Source organism: Cinclus cinclus, chromosome 1 (genome assembly GCF_963662255.1).
Source record: "Cinclus cinclus chromosome 1, bCinCin1.1, whole genome shotgun sequence".
Taxonomy (NCBI): Eukaryota; Metazoa; Chordata; class Aves; order Passeriformes; family Cinclidae; genus Cinclus; species Cinclus cinclus.
In genome coordinates, this window is record NC_085046.1 from 94,537,605 (window position 1) to 94,564,252 (window position 26,648).

Sequence of the window (26,648 nt, forward strand, 5' to 3'; positions counted from 1 at the left end):
AAATTATGAAAGGGGACAGAAAGTTTCTATGGACACCACAGTACACATGCAAAATCTCACTCTCACTTCTTTTGAAATTAATTTCAAGTGGTGGTTGTGTCCCTCTTTGCAGGTATATGCCATCTAAAAATTTCACATTGCTCAATTTTTTTGTCTTTTCTCTTATATGAGATAAAATCACATCTACTTTAGTGCACTTCTGAGCATCACAGAAAACTGAAATTAGTTGTCTGCAGCCTCTTTATTGTATCTTGCTATTTCCTGTTCTGTCTTCCCTTTTCCTCTTTATTTTGTACATTTCTGCTTAGGTGATTCACAAGCCAAACTTTCTAAATATTGGTTGGTCATAATGCATTAGGTAAACTGCTAGACTGAAAGGGAAGACTGTAAATATGGATGTGCAGAACAGTGCAGCTTTTTGGATTTCTTTGCTTTCCTGAAAACAGTAGTTTTTGAGCTAGTGACACCAAATTTAAAAAAGGATATTTAAGGAAGTTAAAGCAACCTCACTAGTTGCTTTAATCCCTTCTAAACTCTGTCCTATTTATATCACACCCATGTGCATGTCTCTGTGTGGACATTTTGACTCCATTAACATTGCTTACCTTAAGTACACTCACTTCTTCTGGGTTTGATTTTGTTGACTAAAGGTGAACAGAGTTGCTTTTCCCAGGAAATTGCATTGCCACTGACATTCCAGCAACGTTAGCCTCACCTACTACCCCTGGCTTTTCAAAACCATGTGGCCTCAAAGGCCAAACTCATTTAGAGGAATAGCACTAAACCAAAACAAATCAAAGTATCATTTACTATCCAGTCAGTACTTTGGCTTCAGAGGTAAACTTGCCCTGCCCTCCAAAAAAAGCAGGGCTGCTTGTATGAAGTACTGTAATTGTAGAGTGCGTGTTCATGGCCTTCCTAATCTACATATGCATGTGTGCCATGTAGAAATTAACAAGCTTGATCCTCACAAGTATCTTCCAACAAAATAATTTTTAATGGGTGATTAATCAAAATACAGGACAGCTTACACTTAACCTAGACTTAACCATGTAGAAAATCTTGATGTGTGGGGGTCTGTATACCCAAATCACTGGTCAGAACCCAGTTAGAATGCTCCATAGCACTTCATTGGTCTCTGAACTCAGCTTTTGCTGTTGTGAAACGCGCTCACAGAGGACTGCTGCAACTGAGACAAGAACTGAATCCAAGTCTAGAGTCCTGGTCCTGTGATCCTTCTTCCCATCCTTGCATAATGGAGCACTAGTGTGAAATGAAACCTGTGTGACTCGGTAGCCCAAGCAATAGTAAATGCTAAAGGACCCTTCTCCCTCCTTCTGCTCCTTCTCTTCCTCTACCATTTGCTGTCTGGTCTTTTTGTCATCTTCTGTGTCCTCTCGTTATGCTGAGGCTGACAAGTGGAGGATTTATATTTCCTGTGGCTCCATCCAGTCCAGCTCAGAACAAAAACATCTGCACTGGTCTTCCATGAGCCGCCACAGTGTTCTGCCGCTGCGGAGCAGACAGACACACAGGGTGGCTCTGTGCTGCTGTGCTAAATTGACTCTCTGTCTTGATTGCCACAAGCATGAGGATCTTATCGGCCATGCAGTGGTGGGTTGGATACTCAGGAAGCCCAGCATGTTCACAGAACTCCTTCCTTACCAATCCCAACAGACCTCTTCCTGTACCCAGCCTCCTGACTCAGTGGTTGACACATCAAACTTTTCTGCCGCTCTGGTAGCCCCTGTACCAATAAGGTTGTCACTTTTCTGACTAAAAAAAAAACCACTCAAAAGCTTGCTGCAATTTTAGATCCTCCCATATTTTAACAAAGTACTGAAACATCCTGGATTACTCAGCCTTCTGCAGTCACTAATTGCTTAACTAAGCCAATTCAGGACACCACAGATCTTGAAGTCTTTCATCCTTGGCACTAGATTTATTGCAAACCATGACAACATAGAGTAGAATACAAAGAAGGGTCTTGCTGTGCACTGCTGGATAGCTCTTTGTTCCTTTTTCCCTGGCTTTATGTAAGGTGATTTTGCCCTTCCCCAGAAGTGCTGTTTTGTTGAGTCTGTACACTATATTGCAACTTGTGTTTTCCATGTCCTTTTCTCAGGATGCACCAGTGACACATTGGCAATGTCACTGTCGGAAACATCAAAACTAATCTGTCTAGAGGGCTGGAGAGATTCCCTCAAAATTAGAGAGAGTGGAAGAGAGCCAACAAAAAAACCCCAACCCCTCCCCCTGCTTCTAAATTCAGTGTGCAAATTGCCCAGATATCAGTGTGGTTTTGGCAGCATTCTCCCCATTACATTGCCCTAACATAGTCCAGGAATAGGCACTCTTATTTTGGGGATCTTGTGCTCAGAGAGGGCAGGTACTGTTCCTGCTTCTGATTTTGAGACACTGATTAAAGAATGATGTGAGAGGCTGTTAGTAAATTGTTCTTTTCCATCACCTCAGAGGACTGGTTTGCAAACTGCAGAGCCAACATATCTTAGAAAGTCATTGAATGGGTATGCCAAAGATTCTTTGTCTGCTGAAGTGTTAGTCCAGCTGTGCCAGTGCTCCAAAAGGAGTAAAAAATGCACCTACGTACCTTTGTTCACATTGTCTATTCTCCTGCCTGAGGTACTAAAGCACTCTGTGCTTCTGCCTGCTCATCCTGGTACTCTGCATTAATATAACAAGTCAATGGCTCAAATGGGAATGATGAGATGTGTGTCATGTAACAGGCACGTTTAAAGGACACACAAGCAAAGAGTCAATAACCCAGCTAGATGTGCTCTGAGTGCAAATGAGAACCACAGCCCTTGGGCACCACTTCAGTCCAGCACTTTTCTTTGGAATGATCAAAAACCCAAATGCAAAAACATTCACCCTTTTTCTGCTTAATCTCAACTATCCTGTACTTCATTCCAGTGTTTCATCACAACTCTGTGCCCAGTTTATCTATGCTGAAAGTGCATGGAATGTACCATATGTGTGAGTGGATGTCATTTTCAATTTCTCCTTGATTATATTTTGGGATGTTGGGAGACTTTATTTAGATCTTTTATAAGTTGTTGATTTGTTGAGGTGAAAGAGAAATATTAAAGAGGTTTGGCCAGCAATGCATGTGCTCCTCAATAAAATGGAGCCTAAGTGCTTCCCCATGTGGAATTTTACTCCAGAGAGGCAGCTCTGCAGGGATGCTTTTGGTATCTTTTGTGGTTTCACTGTGGTTCCATTCCCCCTCCTTTGGTGGTTCTCCTCTCTTCCAGGACTGAGGATCACATCCAGAACATTGTAATGCCTGTTTTTCATTTTGGGAGACTTGCTATGAGTTCTTTTGCTAAGAACATATGTTTGTGTGCATCCCCCCCCCCCGCCCCTCTTTTCCAAGTGGAAGAATGCTGCTGCTAGAGATGGGGGAAAGGAATTCCTTCTAAAACACATGAAGTCTTCTGAGGACAGAGGTGACTGATAGAGGATGTTGGTGATAGACAAGGGCTATGAAGAATTGAAAAGGTAAATCACTGAAGAATAAGGAGAAAAATTTAAGTAGGGAAGAAAATGGGATTATTCTGAAGTCAAATGACAGAAAACAGAAGATTGTGCCTGTGGAAGAATCTACAGAAATCTGTTTCTGAGGCTTCTCAGTCACCAACTCTTCAGCTGAAAGCAGGAGGCAGCACCATGGCACTCCTTGGCTGTTATATCAGCTGTTGATGACTGTGAAGCAGTGACACCTCAGAAACAGGCCTGGCCACCAGAACCACTCGGGTTCTTGGAGTAAAAGGTTCTTGCATGAAACAGGAGGAAGATTGTACAGTAGTGGCACTGCTGCTGCTCAGGCAGCTGGGCAGGATCCCACAGCAGATTCCTTGCTCGGGAGTAACACAGGGGAATCACTTGCACTAAGGGCTGCTTAACCTTGATAGAGTTATGAGCTGTTTGTTTGTTGTAAGCCATAGAGAAATTAAATAAACAAATGTCATACAACATTGAATGCATGCTAAGTAACAATATATTACCTAAAGAAAAGCTAATTACTTGTGAAGTCTGATAGAAAATTGGATTTCACTAATGGATCATTTTGCAGTTTGCTCCATGCCCAGCTATTCATCATTTGCAAAGAAACTGCAGTGAACAGTTTCAAGGAAATAACTGAAAGTAGTTAAGTTTTACAGAACTGGTACTGAAAATTATCCATGATCTTCCTAAACCCTTATTTTTTTCTACTTTTTAGAAAAGAATTCAAAAAATGGGCATACTCATATATAAATGCACCATGATCTATTGTATGTGGTGGCTCCATTTAATTTGTTTTTTAAACATACAGTACTATAGTACACAGCCCTTAAGCCAAAATAACAAAGCAAAATAATCAGAAAACTGCTATAAATTAAGATTTGCTTATGTGAGTGGAGAAAAGCAGCACAGACTCTCCCTGGAAAGTCTATTTCCAGTTCACAAAATCTTCATGTGCAGTATCATAAGTATCCACTTGGTGGTTACTTGTGCCTACAAAGATGTTTTTTTCTATCTCCAAGAAGCAGTTTTGCTTTCCATTTATCTTCTAGTAATAGACAGCATGCAGACCTCTGGCTGCATTTTACAATTTATGGCATGCGGACTTTGGGTATCCTAGGTCTCTCTTGCCAGTAGAAACAAATTTAAAAACAGTCTGGTGCAAATTCCTAACATAAACTCATTTCAGAGTCTGCAGCCATATAGCTGGATTGATTTAATCTATATGACATGATATCTTTTCTGGTAGTATCAGCTGTCTAAATGTTTTCTGATGCACTGAAATAATAAGTCTGGTCATTTGACTAGAAAAGATGACACTTTTTCTCTTTTGAGGTACCACATATCTAAATGTTCACAGCCCTGTGAATGCCATCTGTTTATTATGTGTAATATTCTGCCCACTTAAATCACTTTAAACCATTCATATAAATAACAGCCCAATGCCAGACTGAATTAGCTTATTGGATAGTGGGGTGTTTCTTTCTACACAGCCCTACTGAAACTTCTAAGTATTTCTGGAACTACTTCAGACACTCATAAAAGGAGACTACAAAGAGCCAGATTCAGTATTGGCATAATGAGATCACTTGGCTTGAACTTGATGCAAAGACTGGAAACTGCACACAGAAAGGTTGGAAAACAATCTCAGTATTTTCCCTTCTTTGTTCACCCTTTCACACACTGTGGACAGACATACAACATGCCATACAGCAGCAGATTTCACTGGAAAGCATCCTCTTAGGCTTGGAAAATTGTTCTCAAGCCAATCTGACTGACTCCAATCCCAGGCAAAGAAAATTCCACTTATAATTCCCCTTGCAAACTGATTAAGCTTCATTTTACAGCTCACTTTCCTTTTGGTGACTGGTAATATAAACAGGCAAAATATGTAGCAGAGAAGCAATAAGCAATAGTGCAATAAGCACTATTTGGGATATGTGGACAAAAAATCCAGAATATTTTTTACATCTTAATTTTTTCCATCTCGTTTGAAGAATTACAAATAAACCACAGTCTGCTGCAGTGATTGCAAAGGTATCTTACTGGCTTCGTCAGGTGATACTGTTTCCAAATGAAAGGGAAAAGTTGGCAAGAGGTTAATAAAGAGATTAATTGAAAGGAGATATATGAGAAGAGCAGGACAATTAAAGTCTGCTATATGGAGTGTAGAAAGTGGTAAAAGGGAAAGAGAAAGCTAATATATTTGGCTTTCCTGGGCAACTATGCCTAAGAAATATTTCAAAAATTAAAAAGCAAACAGAAGAAAATATAATTTAAAAAATTCTGTTTTTAAATGGGGAAGCTTTCTCTGTCTAAACACTTGCCCTTGTTTAAATCAGTAAATTATACCAGGCTTTTCCCTTGCCCACAAAGCTGTACTCTGTGTTTTATACTGTAACATTTTTCTACTTCTTGTTCACAATGTGACCAAATAAACTCACTGCTCACTGATGCCATAAAACTTCTGTGAGTAGTTTGCAACATACTCTTTTTGATTAATGGCATCAATGAGAAAATACATTTGGATTCCTCTGGTAGACTCAGTACTCTGCAGGGGAATTTCACTACCTACAGGGCATGTTCAAACCTATGTCTAACCTTGAGTAACCACAGCAAGTGGTCTCAGCAGCAAGTTTGCCAAAGGAAATCAGAAATAAATATATTTTCAAAGTTGATTTGAACAGCCCTTAAAAGTTTCTTACCTCCTAGAAGGAAAATATGAGGTTCATACATGCCTTGTGAAAGATTAGCAGACATGTACCCTATTTCCATAACAGCCAATGACAGAAGGTGACAAAATCAATCAAAGAGTACAATAAGTCCTAATGAACCAGTTTTACATTTCATTAACTTGAGTGCCAAGGTAGTTCTTAATGACTGATTTACTTTCTTTCTTCATGAAGAATTCAGTAATTAGGAAAACAAGGTCTAAGAGCATAATACAACTTGAGCCTGCAATGCAGTTTGTGTCTGAGGGTGATGAGAAACATGAGGGATCAGCAGCTCCTTGGCCTGAGGCCTCCTCATGACGCTGGTCTGAGGAGCTGCTGAGCCCCTGCAGAGGCACACAGCACAGGGGGATGCCATGCCAGGCTCCTACCTGGCTGTGCCAAAGGATCTCACTCCTGGCTACTGAAGCCTCTGGTTATTCCACATCTGAACTGGTGATGTGAAATTTTGTGATGTGCCCAAAACAGCAACAAAGAGGAGACCAATTCGATGGTGACATCATGCTCTATGTACTAATTCAAAGATTAATTGGGTAGGAACTAATTCAGGTAGTCCTGGATTGTTTTTATTGCCCCTGTTGTCACATGCCTTAATTCAACTTCTACTAATTAGTTTAACTCAAGTTTAATTCTCAGTCAAAATGAGAATAGGAAAATAGCTTCCTTTGGGATCACAGGATTGCAATGTGAAGCAGCCACAGTTTAATATATACAGAAAGCAAAGGTTCTCTGATGCAGAGGGGTTTTTAAAAGAAAAATTGCTATGGCACATAGGGACACACACACACACACACACACACACACACATATATATATATATATATATATATAATTATGTTAGCCTTAACCTTGAACCTTAGGGAAATCTGAAATTATACTTGAATTTTGCAGCTACCAGGAGATTGTTATTAAAGGCTAAACTACTTGATCCTAAATCACCTAGACTTTTATCTTTTATTGAATCCAAGCTTTCTGGGTCAATTCTTGACCTCTTCTGAAGCTCTCTATGTACCTGTGTACAAGAAGGTATGTGCACACACACACACATATATATTTACCAGACTTGTCCAGCTTTTCCCACCCACTAAAGTCAGTGAGATATTTAAAAATTCAGAGCCTGAACAACTAGATAAAACCCCTTCCCCTGCCTGAATGCTATAATGAAATCCTTTGGGAAGACAGGGCTTTATTCCCTCCAAATATTTTCTGTGGGATTTACCATAAAATTAAGCTGGTAAACTACCCAGTGTAAGTGTCATACAACTTGCATTTGCCTTATTAAGCTCCATTCATCTTATACTTTTATTTTTTTATTAAACCTATTAAAACTACATTAAAAACTATTATTATTTTCTTAATTTCAAAGCATCCAATACCTGCATGTTAAAGTTAGAATTGTTCCTGCTACAAGTAGCAGCTGTTTCCATAGAAAAGAGGAGGATGTGGGCTCCTTACAGACCCCAAAAGCCAGTGAATTTTAGCTGGTTTCTTGGGATTCAATGAGAAGTGCAGCCAGACACCCTAGTGATGCTGCTTGCTGGGCTAACTACCCCAATCCAGCTGCTGAGGGAGCAGTGGTAGCATATAGCTGGGGTGGAAATGGGGACAGGACTGCTTCTTTCAGCAACCATTTCCATTAAGATCACCTTATCTGCAATATCTCATTGCATCTTTAAGGTGCAGACATTTGATACAGCTCTGCCTCCAGTATCCCAGAGCACCCAGCCCTGCAGTGTGTCTCCCTGCACCAGCCTGGCAGCATCCTCAGGGCTTGCTGTCCTCTCTGAAAATAATCTCAGCAAAAAACAGCCTTATACTTCTCTGTCTTGGTAGCAAGTTGAGAAAGCTCCCTGGGCAGCAAGGAATATCTTTTACTGGGCAAGGTCCCTGGAGTAGGCAGGCAAGACAAAAAGGAAAACAGGGAAGTGGTGGTGGAGGAGGATGAGGAAAGAGCATGCTTGTTTTTGAAGCAGCAATTGGAGAAGGTCAGCTGTGACACCTAACCTGGTCTGAAATCTCCACATTTTGTTCCTGGCTTAAAGTCAGCTGTAATTAGATTTATTTTCAGAACAATTGCTGAAACACCAATGACACATATACAGAATATCACAGACATTTAATGAAAATGCACAATATCCTTTGGGGATTTGGGACACAGAGAAGTCAAGATCCACACTTTAAAATATTTGTGGGTTTGGTAATGCCTAAACTATTACCTATACAGCTTAGGACCAAGCAGCAGGGACTTCTGCTTGACTTGCCCCTACCACCTGCATCCCTCTTCCATGTGGAACATATCTCGGGATTGTTCCAGACATCAGTATGGCAGATTTGCCATTTTTCCTCCTAGATGGCAGCAGACGCTGATGAAGGTTGACTGTGTTCATGCCTAGATGGTACTCCTACAGAGGAATGGCTGAGCAAAACTCCTCCTTGTCCACTTATTGTCCTAGGAATTTCCAAATAACACCCCAAGGTGGTCAGAGACAGCTTCTGAAAACATTTTCTATCAGCCTGAGAAACAGGGATTAAAATCTTTTAGTTCCTAGCTGCCTCCTTGGTCTTTGCTGCTTGCCACATTCCCAAGAAACTGACTATTAGCAGTGCCTCAAAAGTAAGCCTTTCAGTAAAAGGATCAGGGGAAAGAAGAAGAAAATTTTCCAAGGCAGCCTCAGCAGGTGAAGAAAGGAGACAGTGAAGAAATTGAGCAAAACACACTGATGGAAGATGTGGCTAATGATAATGATTCTGCTTCGGAGACTTTGGAGATGAAAGTAATTTTGCTCTTCCTTGCATCTCCCTCCCCACTGACAGTGTCTAGAAAGGAAAGCTGGAATATATCCAGAAATATTTTTATCTTTCTTTTTCTTTTCTGCCACAGCCTGCCATTTACTTAGAAGCTCATTTCAAGCCCTGCTCTGCCAGGTAGATGAGAACTGCACTGATCATGTAAAAGTTGTGGATAACAGCAAATCTGCTGCACCTGTGTTCTTCCCTTGCTGTTCTGAGAGATAAAATTCGATCGTATCAATAGAGACATTTTTCTTTTTAAAGACTTGTCAAGGAAGTATTTCTCATTAAGTTAGACCTGATGCTAAGAACATATATCACTGAACCGAGCTCTCTGAACAGAGACAGCGAACATCTGCACCTGGAGTGAGGAAAGGATGCCAGGATCTTCCTCGCTGCACGGGAACAAACATCTGACCCTTTAGAAACGTTAACGAAGTCAAATAGAAGCTGTCCGGTGGAGCTGACCACACCACAACAGGGACACAGCCACAGGCGCCAGAGAGACGAGAGGGCAGGGAGCCCCAGCATCCTCGGACTCAGTACACCTTGCCTGTTTTGGCAGCGTATCGCAACGGGGCCGCTCGGCTGGCGCTGTCCGCCGAGGGAGGCAGGACACGGGGATGCCGGGCAGGAGCCACTGCGGGCTGGGGGAGCCACGGGCGACCCACCATGGGGGCGCTGGGGGCTGCCTTACTGAACGGGCATCTGAGTCGCTTCTCTCTATTCCTCCATTAGCTCCGGGAGGGTAAAACTGGAGAAGTTGTTCCAGAATAAATAACAACTTTTTATTCCTTTCCCCATTTGTCGGGAGACGGAGCTTTCACCAGAGGGACCTGTCCGTCTCGAAGCTGCCGCCTTCAAAGTACCGAGCAGCCGCCTGGATGGCAAAGGGCTCCCACAGCAGCATCCATCACCCTTCAAACTCCTTTTATTCTCGGGTGAGAAACTCGCAGAGGAAAGGCGGGGGGCGCGGGCAGCAGTCGCCAAGTGGCTGCAGGGGCCGCTTGGCACAGGGGAGCACAGACAAAAGCCGGCGGAACTACGTGGCTTAAATTCAAAAGGGGCTCTCCGAGCTCCGCCAGGGCAGCCCCGGCCCGGGGAGGGGGCGGGAGCGGGCCGGGCCGGGGCAGCCCGGCGGGAGTGGGACGGGCGAGCGGGGGGCGCAGCGCGGCTCCCCCGGCCCCGCCGCCGCTCGCAGCTGAAGCGGCCGCCCCAGCCCAGCCCAGCCCAGCCCCGGCGCGGCGATGAGGGGCATCCCGAGCTTAAAGCGGCTGCGGCTCAAAATCTGGCGGCGATGCGCCCTGCTGCTGCTGCTCCTCTGGGCTGCCTGCTGGGTGGTGGTGAGCGCTGCGCTGTTCCTCCTCCACAGGAGCGTCTTCTCCGAGCGCTGCACGGACGAGAAAAGCCACCGGATCCTGGCCAGGCTGGTACGTGTCCCGGCGGGACGCGGGGCATCTCCCGGGGTCTGCCCGGCAGGTCCGTCGGGGCCGCTCTCCGGGGCGCCCAGCGCGGCTCCGGCCGCCGGAGGTGCCGCATCGCCGGTGCGCACGGGCGGGCGGCTGCCTCCTTCCCTCCTTCCCTCCCTCCCTGCCTCCTTCCCTCCGTCCCTGCCTCCTTCCCTCCGTCCCTGCCTCCTTCCTTCCCTCCCTGCCTCCCTTCCCGGGCGAGGTCAGGTGCAGGCGCAGGACGGCTCCCGGGCGTGGGATGCGGGTGCGCTGCCGAAGCCGAACGCTCCCGAAGCGGAGGAAAGCCTTCCTCCGGGTGTTGGGGGTTTTTGTCTTCTTTTAGCCGAAAAGCTGTTTGTACAAAAGTCGTCTTTCAGAAGTGCCAGGCAGCTTGTATAGCCTCCTTTATGGTCTGGCGGGGAAGACGTGGTTAAAATTCAAGAAAGGATTTGCGAATATTAATTAAAATTTCCCTTAAAAATTATAATGAACGTATTTAGGACTGTGTAGGAAACACTCTGAGAAGAGGAGCAGTGTGGGTTAATGCTTTTAGTTAAATTTTGTTTCTTAATCAGGGTATCTGTAGTGCCAGTGGTTGGGTGGGAAAGGAGGAATCCTAGTGGGAATTAAATAATCTATCACTGCAAGCAAGCAAAAACTGATTATAGATTTTCTTTAATTCTGTATAATAAAGGATAATCAAGTGTAGGCAGCGGTCCTGACAGCGTGTTTTTAATGGCAGTGAGCTCCGGTTTCTTTACCTCAGGAGCCAGATTGAGGTAGGGCTGAGCTCAGGTTTGCAGCTGAAGGAATGATTCCTGCCTCATCCTTACACGTTTGGGAAGAACACTGATACATGGAAGTGCAAGGAGCTGCCAAGCTCAAGGAGGTCCAGGACCTAGTCATCGCAGTCCCCAATAACCAGAAGGACAGAGACTTGTTGCTGTTCCTCAGTTTGGAAAGCGTCAGGCAAGGCTTCAGAAGCCCAGGGATCAGATTTCAGTCGCAAGCTTGTAATGTTGTCTCTATCACTGAGAAAGCTCAGGTTCGGACCCTCCTTGCAGAGGAAGAGTGGTTGAGATTGCTGCGCTTGTATGTGAGTAGGTGAATAATCAGTAATATCGTTAAGGTTTGTAAGCAACAGTTTTCCCAGATGATGTTAGAAAGGGATTGTCCTTCTAGTGGAATAAGTAGAAAATGAGCTCGTCTTCATCTGCCCCAAAATAAGTTTTTCTACATCTTCTGAACATAGCATGAGTTTCACAGTTACAGAAAGTGCAGCTGATCCATGAAACAAATAACCTGATAGCTTGAGTCTCACACTTTCTATTAAGCAAAACCAGCTTCTAAGAAAAACTATTTTACTAGTCATCTCTCAGTAGATGAGATATTTTGAAGAAGTGGGTGAAAATGCCCTTGCAAGTGGCATTTCTGAAGGTTTTATTTCCTTATTCTGAGTAAGATACACATCTGTGCAGATGTGTACTGCACTGAAAAGGCTGAAAAAGCACTGGGCAATTTGCCAGGACCAACTTTAACTCTCAAAAAAAACCCCCTTGCTCTTTCCTAATGCCAGTCTCATCTTCATGTACACTGAACACACTAAGTCATAGCAATCAATTTCTGTTCCCTCTGGAGAAATCAATTATTTTTAATGCCTTCCAAACCTGGCTCTGTATTGCATTTACATAGAAGTAGCAGCTAACAAGGCAAAACATCAGTTTCAGGGCACTGTTGGTGGTACAGTGAGTTATTTATATTTTTAGAAATCCTTAGCAAGGTTTACACTAATTTAAGCTTTTACATTAATTTAAAACCAGCTTTTAAAACTTATCTTGATAAGTGCACTGAAGACATTAAAAATTATGCAGCCAATTTTAATAAGATACATATGAGTGAGTCTGAACCATGCTTGTGTGGGCATTTTTGTGTAGTACAGCTGCTTCTTTATAAGGCTTTTGGCTTAGTAGCATTTTCATATTTTAGTTCTAAGAATCTGGCACTTAAGAAAAATCTGTGGCTTTCGAAGATCAATCACTAGGTGGATTTAAAACTGTCTCATCAACTGATCTCATCTCAAAATTCAGTCATTAAGACAGGGATAGCAGTGTGGAGATCCATTTTTGAAATATTTATTTGGGGAATTGATTCTTCCTTTTATCAACAGGATGATGGACAGTCCTGTATAGTGAAATCAGAAGTTAGTGGAAAGCTTCCTGTGTTGGTAAATAATAAATGGTCCATCTTGTCATGGCAGGGTAATCTGTATTACCTGGTTAAATGTTTTCAGTCTGCCAAATTTGTGTTTTAATACTGTAAAATGCAAGCTAGTACACTGGGGACCACAGTAGTACAAGCCATGCCGATATGATGGAAGACTGTCCTGTAAAACTGTGTCTTTGGAATGAATGTAAGCATCAAATAATTTCTTCAAGATGAACTACCAGTTCAGACAGTGCCTAAAAGGCTGATAGGAAATGGTTCAATCTTCTTGATTGCTTCATTGAGGAAGCCTTTTTGAAAGCCTTGCTTGCCTTTGTGACCAGATGAGAATGCACTTCTGGAAGGCTGACCTGTGTTTCATCACTGTGAGACCATGAGCTCTTTGGTCAAGTCCTCTTCCACAGATCCCAGTTTGCAAAACACTGTCCAAGTTCATTGTAAGAAGAATATGATTCAGACACTGTGAGATACTAGGTTAATAATGAAATATTTATAGCTTCAACTGAAAAAAAACAGCAGAAAAGTCCTAAATAGCAGCCAGGTTCAAAAAGGACTTGTCTCCTCTGTCTGTGAAATCTGAGTCTGCTTTTTTCACAACTATTTTTGCTCACTAATTCTCCATTAAGAATGATATGATGTCAACACTGGAAAATAAGCTGCACATTTACATGTTTGGCTACAAGTCATGGTCATGTGTTCTTTAGATGCCAGAAGTCCATGCATGTGAACCTCTAAGAGTGAACCACAGTAAAATTGTCCACAAAGGCAAGTGTTCACCCATGTAAACCCAATTACATGACTAAGTCCTATCTTCTCTCACTTTACCAGAAGAGAATTAGATTGTGGTCTGTCAATGCAATTTTAAATGTGCTTATACTTACAATCCAAAGAAACCCCCAAAAATTCCTTCTGTTTGTAATTTTCTTTCTAAAATTGCCTAGAGTTCCAGATGGTAAGAACTGCTAACCTACTTTTGTTGAGAAAACTACATTTCCTACTTAAAAATGTAGAGTAAAATTGTATTACATTAGTAGGAGTAGATTTTAAAATACAAGAACATTGAGCTGCATGCTCTGAAGTCTGCAGACAGCTGAGTGTTCTTAGCCATCTTGATGTGGGTGAGGATGCAGATGTGTGTGTGTTACACACATGCATGGACTCAGTGTCCAGACACTCATGCAAGAGTTTGCCTACCTAACTCTCCTTGCTGGTATTGAATGTTCTTGCTTGGGCTGTGAGAATATCACAATATAAATAAATTTTGTCTCTCTGAACTGCCCTCAGTGAACTGTTTCTGTCAGCTGATCACCATTCTTGGGTTTTGGATTTAATCCTCCCTCCCTTCACCAGTGTGTTATCTAAGGCTGGACTCTAAATGTTGCTTGGCATCAGAACGTATTCCTCTGGTGCACACACCTCAGAGACTGTCCCAAGAAAATACATTACTTGAATGCTATGTTCACGTTCCTCGTGTAACAGCCAGTCACAAATGAGGTGGGGCTCAGGCAGCCGCTGCAAGTCCTGCACGTGCAAGGGGGACCTGCCAGTTTGTTTAAACGAAGGTTCAAATGCCAGAAAGCAATGGAGGTGGATGACACTGTCAAGCTGCCTCACAGATGTTTGGCTTTCTACACCACCCCCTCTTTTCCCCTTTCACCAGGGACCTCTGATCCTCCCCTCTACTGAGTGACCCAAAGCAGTCCCTACAGCTGCAATTCTGAATGACCATAGGAATACATCAACTGTCTACACTTTTGGAAATGATATTATGGAAATTATTCTGGCTTGAGAGAAGGGCTGGTGAGGGAATCCTTGCAGTTCTTGCACTAATTTGCATTGACCACTGAATTATCAAGCAGCAGTTCCCTTGTTTCCAAGGACCAATTTCTTTCCAGCTAAAAAAAGACTGAGTATTGAAGCAATTAATATTAAAATGTCATTTCTGATAACTACATATAAAACCTGGAGAGTCATTGTGTTCTGCAGCCTTTACATACTCAAAAAATTCTGAAAGTTCTTGGTCCAAAACTCATTGTACACAACCTCTATGTTTCCTGGTGATACAGGAGGAGGTTATCACAGCTTCCTTCAGGGTATATATTGAGCGCAAGGCTGAAACATGCAGAGCTGTGGAATGTCCCAGAAATCTACCTACGTGTGGATTTTCCTGTAGTTTTAGTGGTGATGTCTGAGTTAGGCTGCCCTGTACCTTCCAGAGAAGTCCCACATTACTCTGTGCTTTAAAGTGTTACAACCCATAATCATACACAGTGCAACCCCTGAGTGTTTAAAGTTTGTCTCACTGAACTCATATGAGTAAAAAATTTCAGATTAACAGGTCATCCAGTCCCTTTCCTTGTCCCTGAAAAGCCTGTCCTTTACCATCCCCACAGTCCCTGTTTTGAAGCAAAACTCCCCTAGTAATAGATCTTTAGGCACTTTATGAAAAACTATTGAGTGACCCAATGGTTGTAGGTGTGTGTTTGCAGTTCCATGACTACTGCAAACCTCTCAAACTTGAAACCATTGCTCATTATTTGTCTTTCTTCTACATGGTCCATGGGGTTCTGCTATGAATATTCTGCTCTTTCACTCCAGTGCCTTGACTACAGCAGTGGAGCCCTGACGGGGGACCTCTGTGAAGACCTGTGTGTGGCACAGAAGCTGGTGTACAAACACTGCCTTTACTATGACAGAGGTAAGAAGGTTATTCAGGCTGATTGGAGAGGCCAGCCCATCATACTGAAATCCAAAAAAGAAATCTTTTCCAGCTACCAGCACCTCAGTATGCTAGAGGAGCTGGAAACACGGGATATTCCTGAAACAGAGCTTCTGCTTATGGTAGCTTTGGAGGTCAAAAATGCCCTGGGGCTAGAACTGTCTAACAATACCATGGGGCCCCTGTGGACAAGGAAGAAGGGACCACGTTGGAAAGCACAGGTGGCCAGCATGTGGTCCTTGCTCCAGCAGGAAGAATATATCTACTTCAGTTTGCTACAGGACTTCAGCAAACATGTGCTACGAATTATTGGCTCTTGTGGACACTTTTATGCTGTGGAGTATCTCACAGCTGGACATGCCTGGCACAAAACTCTTTTTCCCTTGGAAAACGTGATTGGCCCCTCCCTTACTGGACACAGAAGCAGGGTGAGAGCCATCATTGACATTGCACTCAGCTTTCTGGACATGGTGCAGCATTTTGATAATGATTTCTCTCACCGACTTCACCTGTGTGACATCAAACCAGAAAACTTCGCTATCAGGCATGATCTCACGGTAAGTTAGGCCTTTGGGGTGGTGGTCCAGGAATTTGAGGTCAAATTCTAGTCTGAAGGTGATTGTGTAAAAATGACACTTCCCTCCTTCTACAGCTTTTGGCTAAGTTTTTGCAAAGCCAATGAATTTACATGCATCAAGAGAGATACTCTACTGCTCTTCCTCCTTGTGATGTGTACAGCCACATTTTTTGAGCACTAAATCCTGCTGCTTATTTTGAAAACATCTTGCTCGCTTCTGTTTTGTTTCACATCTTCAAAGGCACTCGTGCAAGGTCCCTTGGAAGTAGTGAGGGAAGCCTCCTGGAGGCAAGGAGATTTCAAAAGCTCTAAATGAAGCTGTAATTTGAGTCATATTTCTAGTCGTGATGGTGAAATGAAAAATCTGTATGAATTTGAAAACTAAGGCTGAATTCATGGTCATCTTATCTGGTCTGGAACTGTGCAAGGACTGCAACATGAAACTCCCTGCTACTGTCACTCTTTGACTTTTCATTGTGCAGCTGAAACTCAGACCTGATAGCTATGTATATTTTCTAAGTGGTAGTGCAGCTCACATTCATTCTGTGGACAGAAATTCCTTTGTTTTTGAATGGAATTTTTGTCTACGGACTGGGGATACTATGTAATGAGTAAGTGTTTGAACTAGGCTCCCAGTTTGCAGTGTCATCAGTGGATTTTCTGCACTCTGAGTGAATATAGAGCATTTTCAGGGACTTTAATACTATTTTTAGTACTCACTGAGTGTTAATGTAGCACTTGTATCTTCAGAGTACTAGACAAACACTACCTAAACATACAGCCATTAAGAGCAATTAGAAAGTTTTCCCTACACAGTTCCCTCCCCTCCCATTGTTTATTCAGGTGCAATACAGCTGAACGGGGGAACGGGTGAGGAGCTACAGCAAGAAACTAAAGCAAGCTGTACCACTATTTAGGCAAAGCAGGAATTCCGCAAGGCAGGCTTTGCCCATTTTCCTCATTTACTCAGGGCTGTGGCTGCCTGTAACTGAGCACACACCAGAGCATCTGTTTCACAATCTACTTACAGGAAAATAGATACCATTTAGGAAAAGGGAGTGAATTCTGGATGTGTCTTCTCTTATGAGTCCTTTTGGTGAGGCTTGTTTTGCCAGGATCTTCCAGGAATCAACCAGTTCTAGAATGGGAACACAGCAATGCTGCCTCTTTTTTGTCTCTTTTGTTTGTTTGAAGCGATTTTTTCACTTGCTGGTTTCTTGTATGGTATAATAAAAATACCCACAATTGTACTACTATCCCTTATTGGAGTAATGAGACTTCTAATGCCCAAAGAAATGTGCTTGGAATGCAAGAGTTTTACTTTGAGGATTATTCTCTTGTGGGGGTGGATAAGCCTCCAGTCTTCACATGCTCTCCTGTATCACAGAAAGGAGCTGTCTGATAGATCATCCAGGAGAATTTTAAGCTGCCATGGAGCCACATAGGGTACAGAGTTAGAAGGAGGATTGGGTGAATGCACAGTGTTCTGGGAGAGCTTCCTCTTTTACCAACACTTCAGAGAAAAATTAAAAGATTACAGCACCTTAAACATGATTTTAAATCAGGTTATGAGCCAAGTTGGGTCCTTCCTGTATTTCCTTGTGTACTTTTTTCATCAACTATGATCACAGCAAAGCCCACTAAAAAGTATCTGTTTACAGGCAGCGTGTCACCCAGATGTGTCTTCACAGAGTCTAACTGGATGCCCACACATTTTTGTAAAAGATAATTTTAGTGAACCTTTTGTCAGCTGCAAATTTGGGAACCAGGGCTGATTTTCCTAGTGGAGCAATGGATCATATTTCAAATATGTTGGAAAAGACCCCATATCTGGGGAGGTTGAACAGTGGTGCTGGGATTGGGGAAACCCTGCACTACTCTCACTGTCTCTTCTCCAAAGAGCTGAATGCCAAAACCACAGAAAGCTTAAGGAAGTAAAGAACAAAACAAAACAAAACAAAAATTTGCCTGTCCAAACATGTAAAATTCCTTAGGCTACATCATCATTATAGAGGACTCCAAAATGCTTTTAAATGCTTATGTTTTTAAGATATGCCTCATCTCTGTAAGATTTTTCCCTATGGAAAAAGGAGGAGAACAAAATGAAGATTAGACTATGTTCTTTATTTTGCCTGTGGAAGGTTTATTTGGCCTGCTACCAAACCAGACATCTTTAGTTCCTGGGGCTGATCCAGTTGTTGTTCCAGTCATACAGTTTGTCTTCTCCTGTTACTTGGGAGGTCGAATCTGAAAAATAAAACTACCATTTGAGCCCAAGTTACTCTGCTTTGCCCAGGTCCCAGATGTTTTCCTCTACAAAAATGTCTGTCAGATGCTGCAAGAGAACATCCCTGATCCCGACTGTCAAGTGTGAAATGCAGCTGTGAGCATCTGCAGGCTGCATATCCATGGTGTTGGACACAGGCTTCCTTCCCTGTGGTCATCCACAGCTTGGCTCACATCAGGCAGCAGCCATCCCCGGACTGGATTTCTTTCTTTCCCTCTTTATTGCTGTGATTTCTTTAAGTGAAGCATTCATGGGTGGAGTGGCACTGGCAGAAACAGAGACCACAGCCCTTCGATTCACCCCCAGCACAGGCAGCAGTTCTGCAAACACTTTGTGCTGCACTGCTCTGAGAACCTTGTGCCAGGGGGAGGAAAGTGACTGACCCCTTTCACTCAGGTTTTTTCTGCTGTGATCAACTTCTGGCTGGACTCTGTTACAAAACATATATTTGGACCATAAGAACAAGAACTATACACAATAAATGTGTCAAACCGTAGCAAAGAAGACTGAACAAAGCCAGACCCAGCTTTAAGCAAAGTCAGGGATCTCCTTCTACAGCTGAACAGATTCAAACCCACAGAAAGCAAGGACAGGTTTACAGGAGCTGTACGAGGTGCAGCTATCCTTGCACATCCCACTCCTCCTCAGTGGCAAAGTCAGGTGTCTAGTCTGAATGCTGGGTGCTAAATGATACTGTCTGGCCCATGGGTAATTGTGCATCATCATGTAATTGAGAGGTTGAGGTGCCATCTGCATATGCTGCCCCAGCAAATACATCAGTCTTCAGATTGGATAGTTCCACTTTAAGGCAAATCAATCCAATTGACCCCAGGGATGCATATTGTTTGCAAATAATTTCTCCATTCATGGTGTCATAGGCACTGGCTGTTTCTGTTTAAAAAGTGGTGTTTATAAGGTTAGTGTGGCTCAGTTAAGTGAACTAAAACCCCTGTGATCCTAGTTCCCTGCCAGTAGATGCTCTCAACAGCATTTCCAAAAGCAAGCACCAAAATTGCCTGCTCAGCCCTGTCCCAGAGGCTGTGCTGTGCCAGATCTGATGGGATGTTTTGATTCACAGGTGGTGGCCATTGATGTGGATATGGCCTTTTTTGAACCCAAAATGAGGGACATTCTGGAACAGAAGTGCACAGGAGATGAAGATTGTAATTTCTTTGATTGCTTTTCAAAATGCAATCTGAAAATCAGAAAATGTGGAGCACAGAGAGCCAATAACAACTTGCAAGTGAGTAGACACAGCTGTTTTATACATCCATTCCTTTTAAGATCACACTGACTGTAAAATGCATGGTATGTACAAGGAGACTGTGAGATGAAGACAGTCGGGTGTTTAAACGTGTCCACATAAGTGTCAGTCCTGCTCAGAAATCTCGGAGCACACAAACATATAGTATACATATATATATAGTATATATATAGTGTTCATTATATATAGTGTTTATTTGCCATGGTTTTCTATAGTTGTTAGCCCAGTGCCACAGACAGGAGACCAAAGTAAGCAGGGGCAGGGGATTAACGCTTCTGTCTCCACAGATAGTGAAGTCACATCCTTGAGCTGCACCTCAAATCCTGTGTTCATTTCTGGGCCTCTCAATTCAATAAAGACATTGAGGTGAAGGAGACTGTCCAGAGAAGGGCAATGGAGCTGATAAATGGTCTGGAGCACGAGTCTTGTAGGGAGTGGCTGAAGGAGCTGAAGATGTTTAGGTTGGAAAAAAGGAGGCTTAAGCACATCTTATTGCCCTCTGTAACTACCTGAAAGGAGGTTGCTGTGATCTGGGTGTTGGCCTCTTCTCCCAAGTAACAAGTGGTAGGACAAGATTAAATGACACCAAGTTTCACCAGGGAGGGTTTAGGTTCAATATGAGGAAAAATTCCTGAAAGGGTAGTCAAGCATTGGAACAGGCTGCCCAGGGAAGTGGCGGAATCACCATCCCTGTGAGTATTCAAAAAACTTGTAGATGTGGCACCTGGGGACATGGTTCAGTGATGGACTTGGCAGTGCTGTGTTGACACTTGGACTCAATGACCTTAAAAGTCTTTTCCAGCCTTAGTGATTCTGTGAATCTGTGAAAGTTGAGGCTGTCTGAGTGTAAACAGTGGTTGTGATTCTCCAATCTACAGATGTAGCATGTGGGTGTAGTGGAAAGGGGTGTCCATGGGGTTCTTGGCTCTGGGATGAGGTGTCTTACAGCTCATCCAGCTTGTGTTGGTGGGAGGCACTGGCACAGCAGTGAGGCTCCGGGGATGTAGCTTGTCTACCTTTTGCCTGCTTCTCTCACCCCCTCACCACTTGTTATGCAGAATCATAGACTTGTTTAGGTTGGAAAAGACCTTTAAGATCATCAAGTCCAACCATTAACCTAGCACTGCCAAGTCCACCAAAAGATCACACGTCTAGTGCCACATCTGCACATTTTTAAAATATTCTGGGGATAGTGACTCATCTAATTCCTTGGGAAGTTCGTTCCAGTGCTTGACAACCATTTAGATAAAGAACGTTTTCCTAATACCCAATATAAACCTCCCCCAGCACAACCTGAGGCCATTTCCCCTTGTATTGCTTGTCATTTCGGAGCAGAGACTGATCCTCACCTGGCTACAGTCTCCTGTCAGGAGGACAATAAGGTTCTCCCTCAGCATCCTCTTTCCTAGACTAAACAACCCCAGCTCCCCCAGCCACTCATAAGATGTGAAGTGCAGGAGCAGCCTGAGAAGAAGGGCCATCCCTTAGCTAGAGTGTAGCCTTTGTGGATGCTCCTTTTCTATACCTCCCTCCTTGAATGGCTAAAGGCATTTTGGATTCACATGATGTTTTGCTATAGTCCCAGGGAAGCATAAGGGCATTAGTCGTAGCTTCTGAAACACAACGATCTTCTCTTTTTCCTTTCCCCAGGTAATTTGTGACAAAATATTCCGTCGCTGGTTTTCCCCAAATCTCAGAGGACCGTTGGTTTCTCTGCCCCTGCAGCTGCAGCTGCAGAAAGCTGTGCAGGAGTGTGCTCAGCCAGGGCACATGGGTGCCACCGGGCACCAGAGGACTCTAAAATCTCTCTCCGAGTTGTACCACCTGCTTCGGGTCACTCAGCGAGAACTGCAAGGGGCAGAGTAGACACAAAAGGCAGAACTGCAAAGGTCACATCCCAGTCTCTTTGCTATCCCTCCTAACCCCGTACTTTTACAGCACAGAGATTGATTTTCTGCTGTGCAAATGAAGTTCATGGCTGCAGGTGCAGCATGCCCTGCTAATATCCTGTCAAGTGTTAAATTGCTTTACATTACTTGGATTCTGTTCTTGCTTATTTTCCTGAGCCAGCACTACCCCTCTCCATCAGCATTCAGCACATCCTTCTGAGCTGTAGTCACTGCTCAGATAGCATCAGCCTGAGTGTGCTGCTCAGAGGATGCATTTACAGAAGAAAAGTGTAAGTGCAGCAAAACTCTATCAATAATTGAAAGAATAGGTGGGTGGGTGTGAATAAGTACATGTATGCTGTTTGTTTTAATTTCTCTGTCAAATGAGGGTGTTTTTTTGCAGTAGAGACAGAGCATTCTGTGTGGAAAGAAAAAAAAAATGATGGGGATCTCAAACACAGAAATGTGCTGTTACATAAGGAAAGAGCTGCTTTTGTACAAAACAGTCCTTTCTGATGTCCCCAAATGCATTTTCTTCAGGGCATTGCATTACCTGTGCCATTGCTAACTTGCGGAAAAATTATATAAAGGTACTTTGGACTTTTCTAGAGCAAAATAATGATACCCTTGCTGAGCTCCCATGTGGGTACTCATATTTTGCAGTGAAGAGGTATGAATAATGCTACTGGATTTTCCCATGTGAACAAGCCCTCAGGCACTTGTACATCAGAGCACTTGATAAGAAGCACTCCTTTGCCAGAGAGCAGAATTGCCCAAGAATGTCAACAATCTGTCCTTTGCACAGAACAATAACCAGACCCAGAGTTTTCTTCCACGGTATTTTTCTAATGAACAAAAGGAAATTTTTTTTGTACAAATTCATTATCTTGCAATCAGTTACGTAAATAAAGATCTCCAGATCAACTTAAAAACATTAACCTTGCCTTTCAAATGTGCAGCACTGTGGCTGGAGAAACTAACTTGGGTTCAGGAGATACTACAATTGTGTAGAATCAGTACCAGGCAATGTCCCCATGACCTGGTTTTGCCATGAGGGCATTACAAACCCCACAAACAGGAATCCCAGCAGGCTATGGCAGCCCTCAGCTTGGAGGAATCAATGTTGAGACTGGTGATAGTGGTTTGTGGATGCGAGACATGCAACAACGCTTAATCTGCTCCATCTTTATGGCACTCAGCCTTATGACAGCTGTGAAACCTGTGAGTGCTAATTAGACATAAACTTTCAATTTCTGGAGTGGTTCTTTAAAGTAAAGCTAAACACTGTGTGTGACCAGAAAAGTGGGAGCTGCTTAGGAGACCTTGACCTCTTAAAACCTAGCTCAGATTTTCATACTGGTGTTAGTGGGTTTTTATATATATTTCTTGCAATAAGCTATCATATTTTTAAAAATCACGCAAGCCCTCAAGAAACTCAAAGCAAGAACAAGGTCAGCTGCCTTGCCTGGGCTGGACAAGCTGCTGCTAAACTGGAACTCTAGCTTAGGAGCTCCTGACTGGTAAAGTTGCTCTCAGTCCATGTTTCTTCTTTAGCCAGGCAGGCAAATAATGTTTCAAAACTTTAAGATCATTCTTTGCAAAAGCAGGAAGGGAAAGGAGAATAAGAAGAAACACGAATTCCAGAATTAACCCTGTTACAAAGTCATGAAATAGATGGAGAAAATAATTAAGAATGGAATCAGATTGTGGCAAAAGGAATGGGAATAGGTAAAGTATCAGTTAGAGAGAAGACAAGGAAAGAGACATGAAGGAAAATAGAAAAAAAAAAGTAAAAAATATGTCAGTCTTTGTAGAAACATGATTTGTGATGCAAGATTCAATAAAGTGACATTTATTCTGAGGAAGAAGAGACTGAAAATAAACATGATAACTCTCTTAAAAAAAAGAAAGAGGTTGATAAAAAGAGAATAGTAGAGAACTGCCCTGTCCAGATTTCCTTGGTGAATATGGCCAGCAATGAGCTTAAACTGTAGCAAGGAAGAAAACAGGTAAGACATTTGCTACAGAATTTCTGAAGAAAGGATCGGTGAAGATATGACACAAATCATCTGGGAAAGCTTCAGACTTCACAAATTGTGGTTTTTAACTGCAGGCAAGAGTGAGTGCCTGTCAGGAATCATGTACATGAAATTAAGTCGATGATGCTGTCTTGAGGTAACCTTTTATCTCCAAGTCATGTGATTCTGTTATCACCAGTTAGCATTTGTGCTCTTGTGGCTCCCTCACAACAAATCCCCTCTTCTGAGACTCAATAATACTTATCTCTCCCTTATTTTATCTGTGCAAATCTGCGGGCTCCCTTGTGAAGGGAAGGCAAAGAGATCTCAAATGATCTCACAATTCCATGTGCAAATGTTGCTACAGAGCCTGCTGGTGTGATCCTGTCTCCCCCACACAACCTCTCTATTGATGGTACTGATCCTTGCTAGGTCAGGAGGGACAAAATGTATATCCCAAATGCTGCTGGAGAACCTAAAGATATTATATGTCATTGTGCTCGTGTTTCCCTGGTCCCATTCTTTCCTCCTTCCCAAGCTCGTAGGGTACCTTCAGGAAAAAGCAGGCATCACACAGACCTTCAGTGCTTTTGGCAGAGTCATGCTCCCCCTACGGCAGGGCTCCCTTTCCCATTTCCAGGTTTGGATTTCAGACAGGATAACTTTCTGTTGGGTGGGATATTCCATTTTTTAAAGAGGTGGAAAAACATAGTGAAATGAAAACTGGTGGCAGCCAAATGCTGGTGGAATGTGACTCTGCTCAGATCCTTTTTCCTTGGCAGGATATAGGAAGGGAAGCTGCCTTTGACAGATTTCTCCAACCCCCTCAGGGCCTGGCTGCAGCTACCTCCACCTGGCAGGAACCTCCTTCCCCCACACCACAATTTCCCAGGACATTAGGTTTCACTTCTTTTCAGGATACAGAGAGTAATCCTCAGAAACCACTCAAGATCGACACAATTGGGTTATTTGTCCTTGGCTGGGCTGTGAGATTACATATCACTGATGCAGCCAGCCCTGGGCAGGCTTTGGTGAACACCTTCAAGGAGGCAAAGGGAATCTGACAGGCTCTGTGAACACAAGGCTTGATTCTTCACAGCCCCTCTTGTGCTTTGTAAAATCACTAAATCCTGGGAAGTAGGAGAGAAAGCACTATCAGTGAAGCAAATGAAATATTGTAATTTAATTAACACAGGTAGCAATGGCCAAAACAGGAATAAAACTGTAGTTGTGCCTTTATCTCTGTGAGACAGAAAGAAAAATTTAAGGCCTTGGTTTAGTGACCATTGACGTTAAGGAGACAAGTGCAAACTGCTGTAATTTGAGCCTGTATGATTTTACAACCAAATTTTTGGTGAAAATATCTAATTTTTGGGTGGAAAAATCTATACAAGTGTTTGACGGGAAGAACCAGGACTGGTGCTCCTTTTTGACGAAGCCCCCTTCATGCTGTCCTGGAAGAACTGCCCACCCCTCTCTGGTAGTTAGTGCACCGTAGCTTTGTAAAGACTGTAAGATTCTACCCACTGCTCATCCCTTCCATGTAAAAGATTTCTTACATAGGTTCACTAATAGCATTTGGTTGCACTGGCAACAGTCACTTTAGTCCAAGATATCTACTCCCATTCAATTGATCTCAGCCCCATCCCTTTGCTCTGTCAGTCTGTTCCCATATCCTTTTCGGCCTATAAAAGTGGCATTGCCTCCTGATTAATTTCTACCACTTGCTGAATTAGTGCCTTAGTCAGCAACTTCTACCCCATATTTATGGCTCCCTGTGAAACAGGAATGGCTTTCAGTCATTGTTTATTCATTCTTTGCATCTCAGTTAGCAGCATGTGCTTCAACTCTGCAATAATCCAAATACACTCTCTGTTCCCACATTTTACAAGAGGTGAGTCCAGTTGGAGGAGGTCTCCTTCATCTTTAGGAAATCTTTAGGTAAGATAAATTCAACCCAGTGCTCAAGGTTCTCACAGAACTACTTCTGATTTTCTCCAACTGGCATTTTACGCTCTGCAAAAAACATCTGCAAGCAATAGTCCTGCACAAGGATGATATAAAACAGAACAGAACTCCTTGTCCCAAAGGGTTCATGTGGTCCTCTTTGTGTTTCTAGGTTGACTCAATGGTAACTAGCCCAGAAAAGAGGGTCATGGCTGTAGCCAGGATTGTTCTTACAGATACTACTACTCCCTAATTGTGACTTTCCAGACTCCCGCTTCACTGACAGCATTCAGATATGTTGCTGGTGGCAGCACTAGAGACAGCAACAGATATTTGGGATTGGGAGAAAAGAGAGGGAAGGGTTTCCCTTGTTTTTTTTAATTAGAAGCATTGACTGAACCACACATTTCCTAAAGGTGAAAAATGGGATCACATACTTGAAGAAATTAGGGACTCCTCACTGATAATTTTCTTTCTTTGTTATAAAGTGTAGACTCAAGATGGCCTATCTATTTTTGTCTAGATAAAAAAAACCCAAACAAACAAACAAACAAAAAAAACAAACAAAAAAAACCAAACAAAACCCCTCAATCAATCAATCAATCAATCAATCAATCAAACAAACAAACAAAAAAACCCATCCCAAACAAAAAAAACCCAACCCAAATAAAAAACCAAACCAAATAAAAAAAAATTAAAGAAGCCATGTATCAGGTTGCCTGTCTTTCAGCAGATCATATTGTCATATGTAATGGCCAGGAAGGTGATAAATTGAAGCTTTTAATGAATTTCTGGCTGTAACATGGGAGCCTTGTAGTTGTGATGCCAGTGTATGCGTCTGGACAGCCAACTATGAAACAAACCCAGAGCCTGTATCAGTGGATGCAAACAACCAGATTACCCATTTTGACAGATTCCCTCTGAAGCCTAGTACAAATGAAAAATGAAATCCCTTTGTCTGGGCCACATGTAGTGAGTCCACACAATAAACAGTCACTCTGTAGGAGCCTAAGTCACTGCCACTTTCCTGGATCCTCGGTGAAATCAGGAGAAAGGCTACTGGACTTCCAGCAGCAAAACAAAAAAGACAGCAATGTGTAGTGAGGGAAAGAATGAGATGCTTGGAAGAATGAAATCCAGGACAATTGAACTCAGAACCAAAGAGATAAGAAACTCCATACTGAAAAATCATAGAATGCCAATGAATTGATTGGTGAAGAAAAAATCCC

General features: G+C 42.8%; 1 protein-coding gene across 1 annotated transcript; it reads left to right on the top strand.

Annotated features, from left to right (window-relative positions):
- Positions 1–10,294: 10,294 nt before the first annotated feature.
- DIPK1C (divergent protein kinase domain 1C) lies at positions 10,295–21,431 on the top strand. The gene is made up of 4 exons (XM_062500709.1): positions 10,295–10,477; positions 15,317–15,994; positions 19,380–19,544; positions 21,216–21,431. The coding sequence occupies exons 1-4, from the start codon at positions 10,295–10,297 to the stop codon at positions 21,429–21,431; spliced, it is 1,242 nt and encodes a 413-aa protein (XP_062356693.1).
- The last annotated feature ends 5,217 nt before the right edge of the window (positions 21,432–26,648 follow it).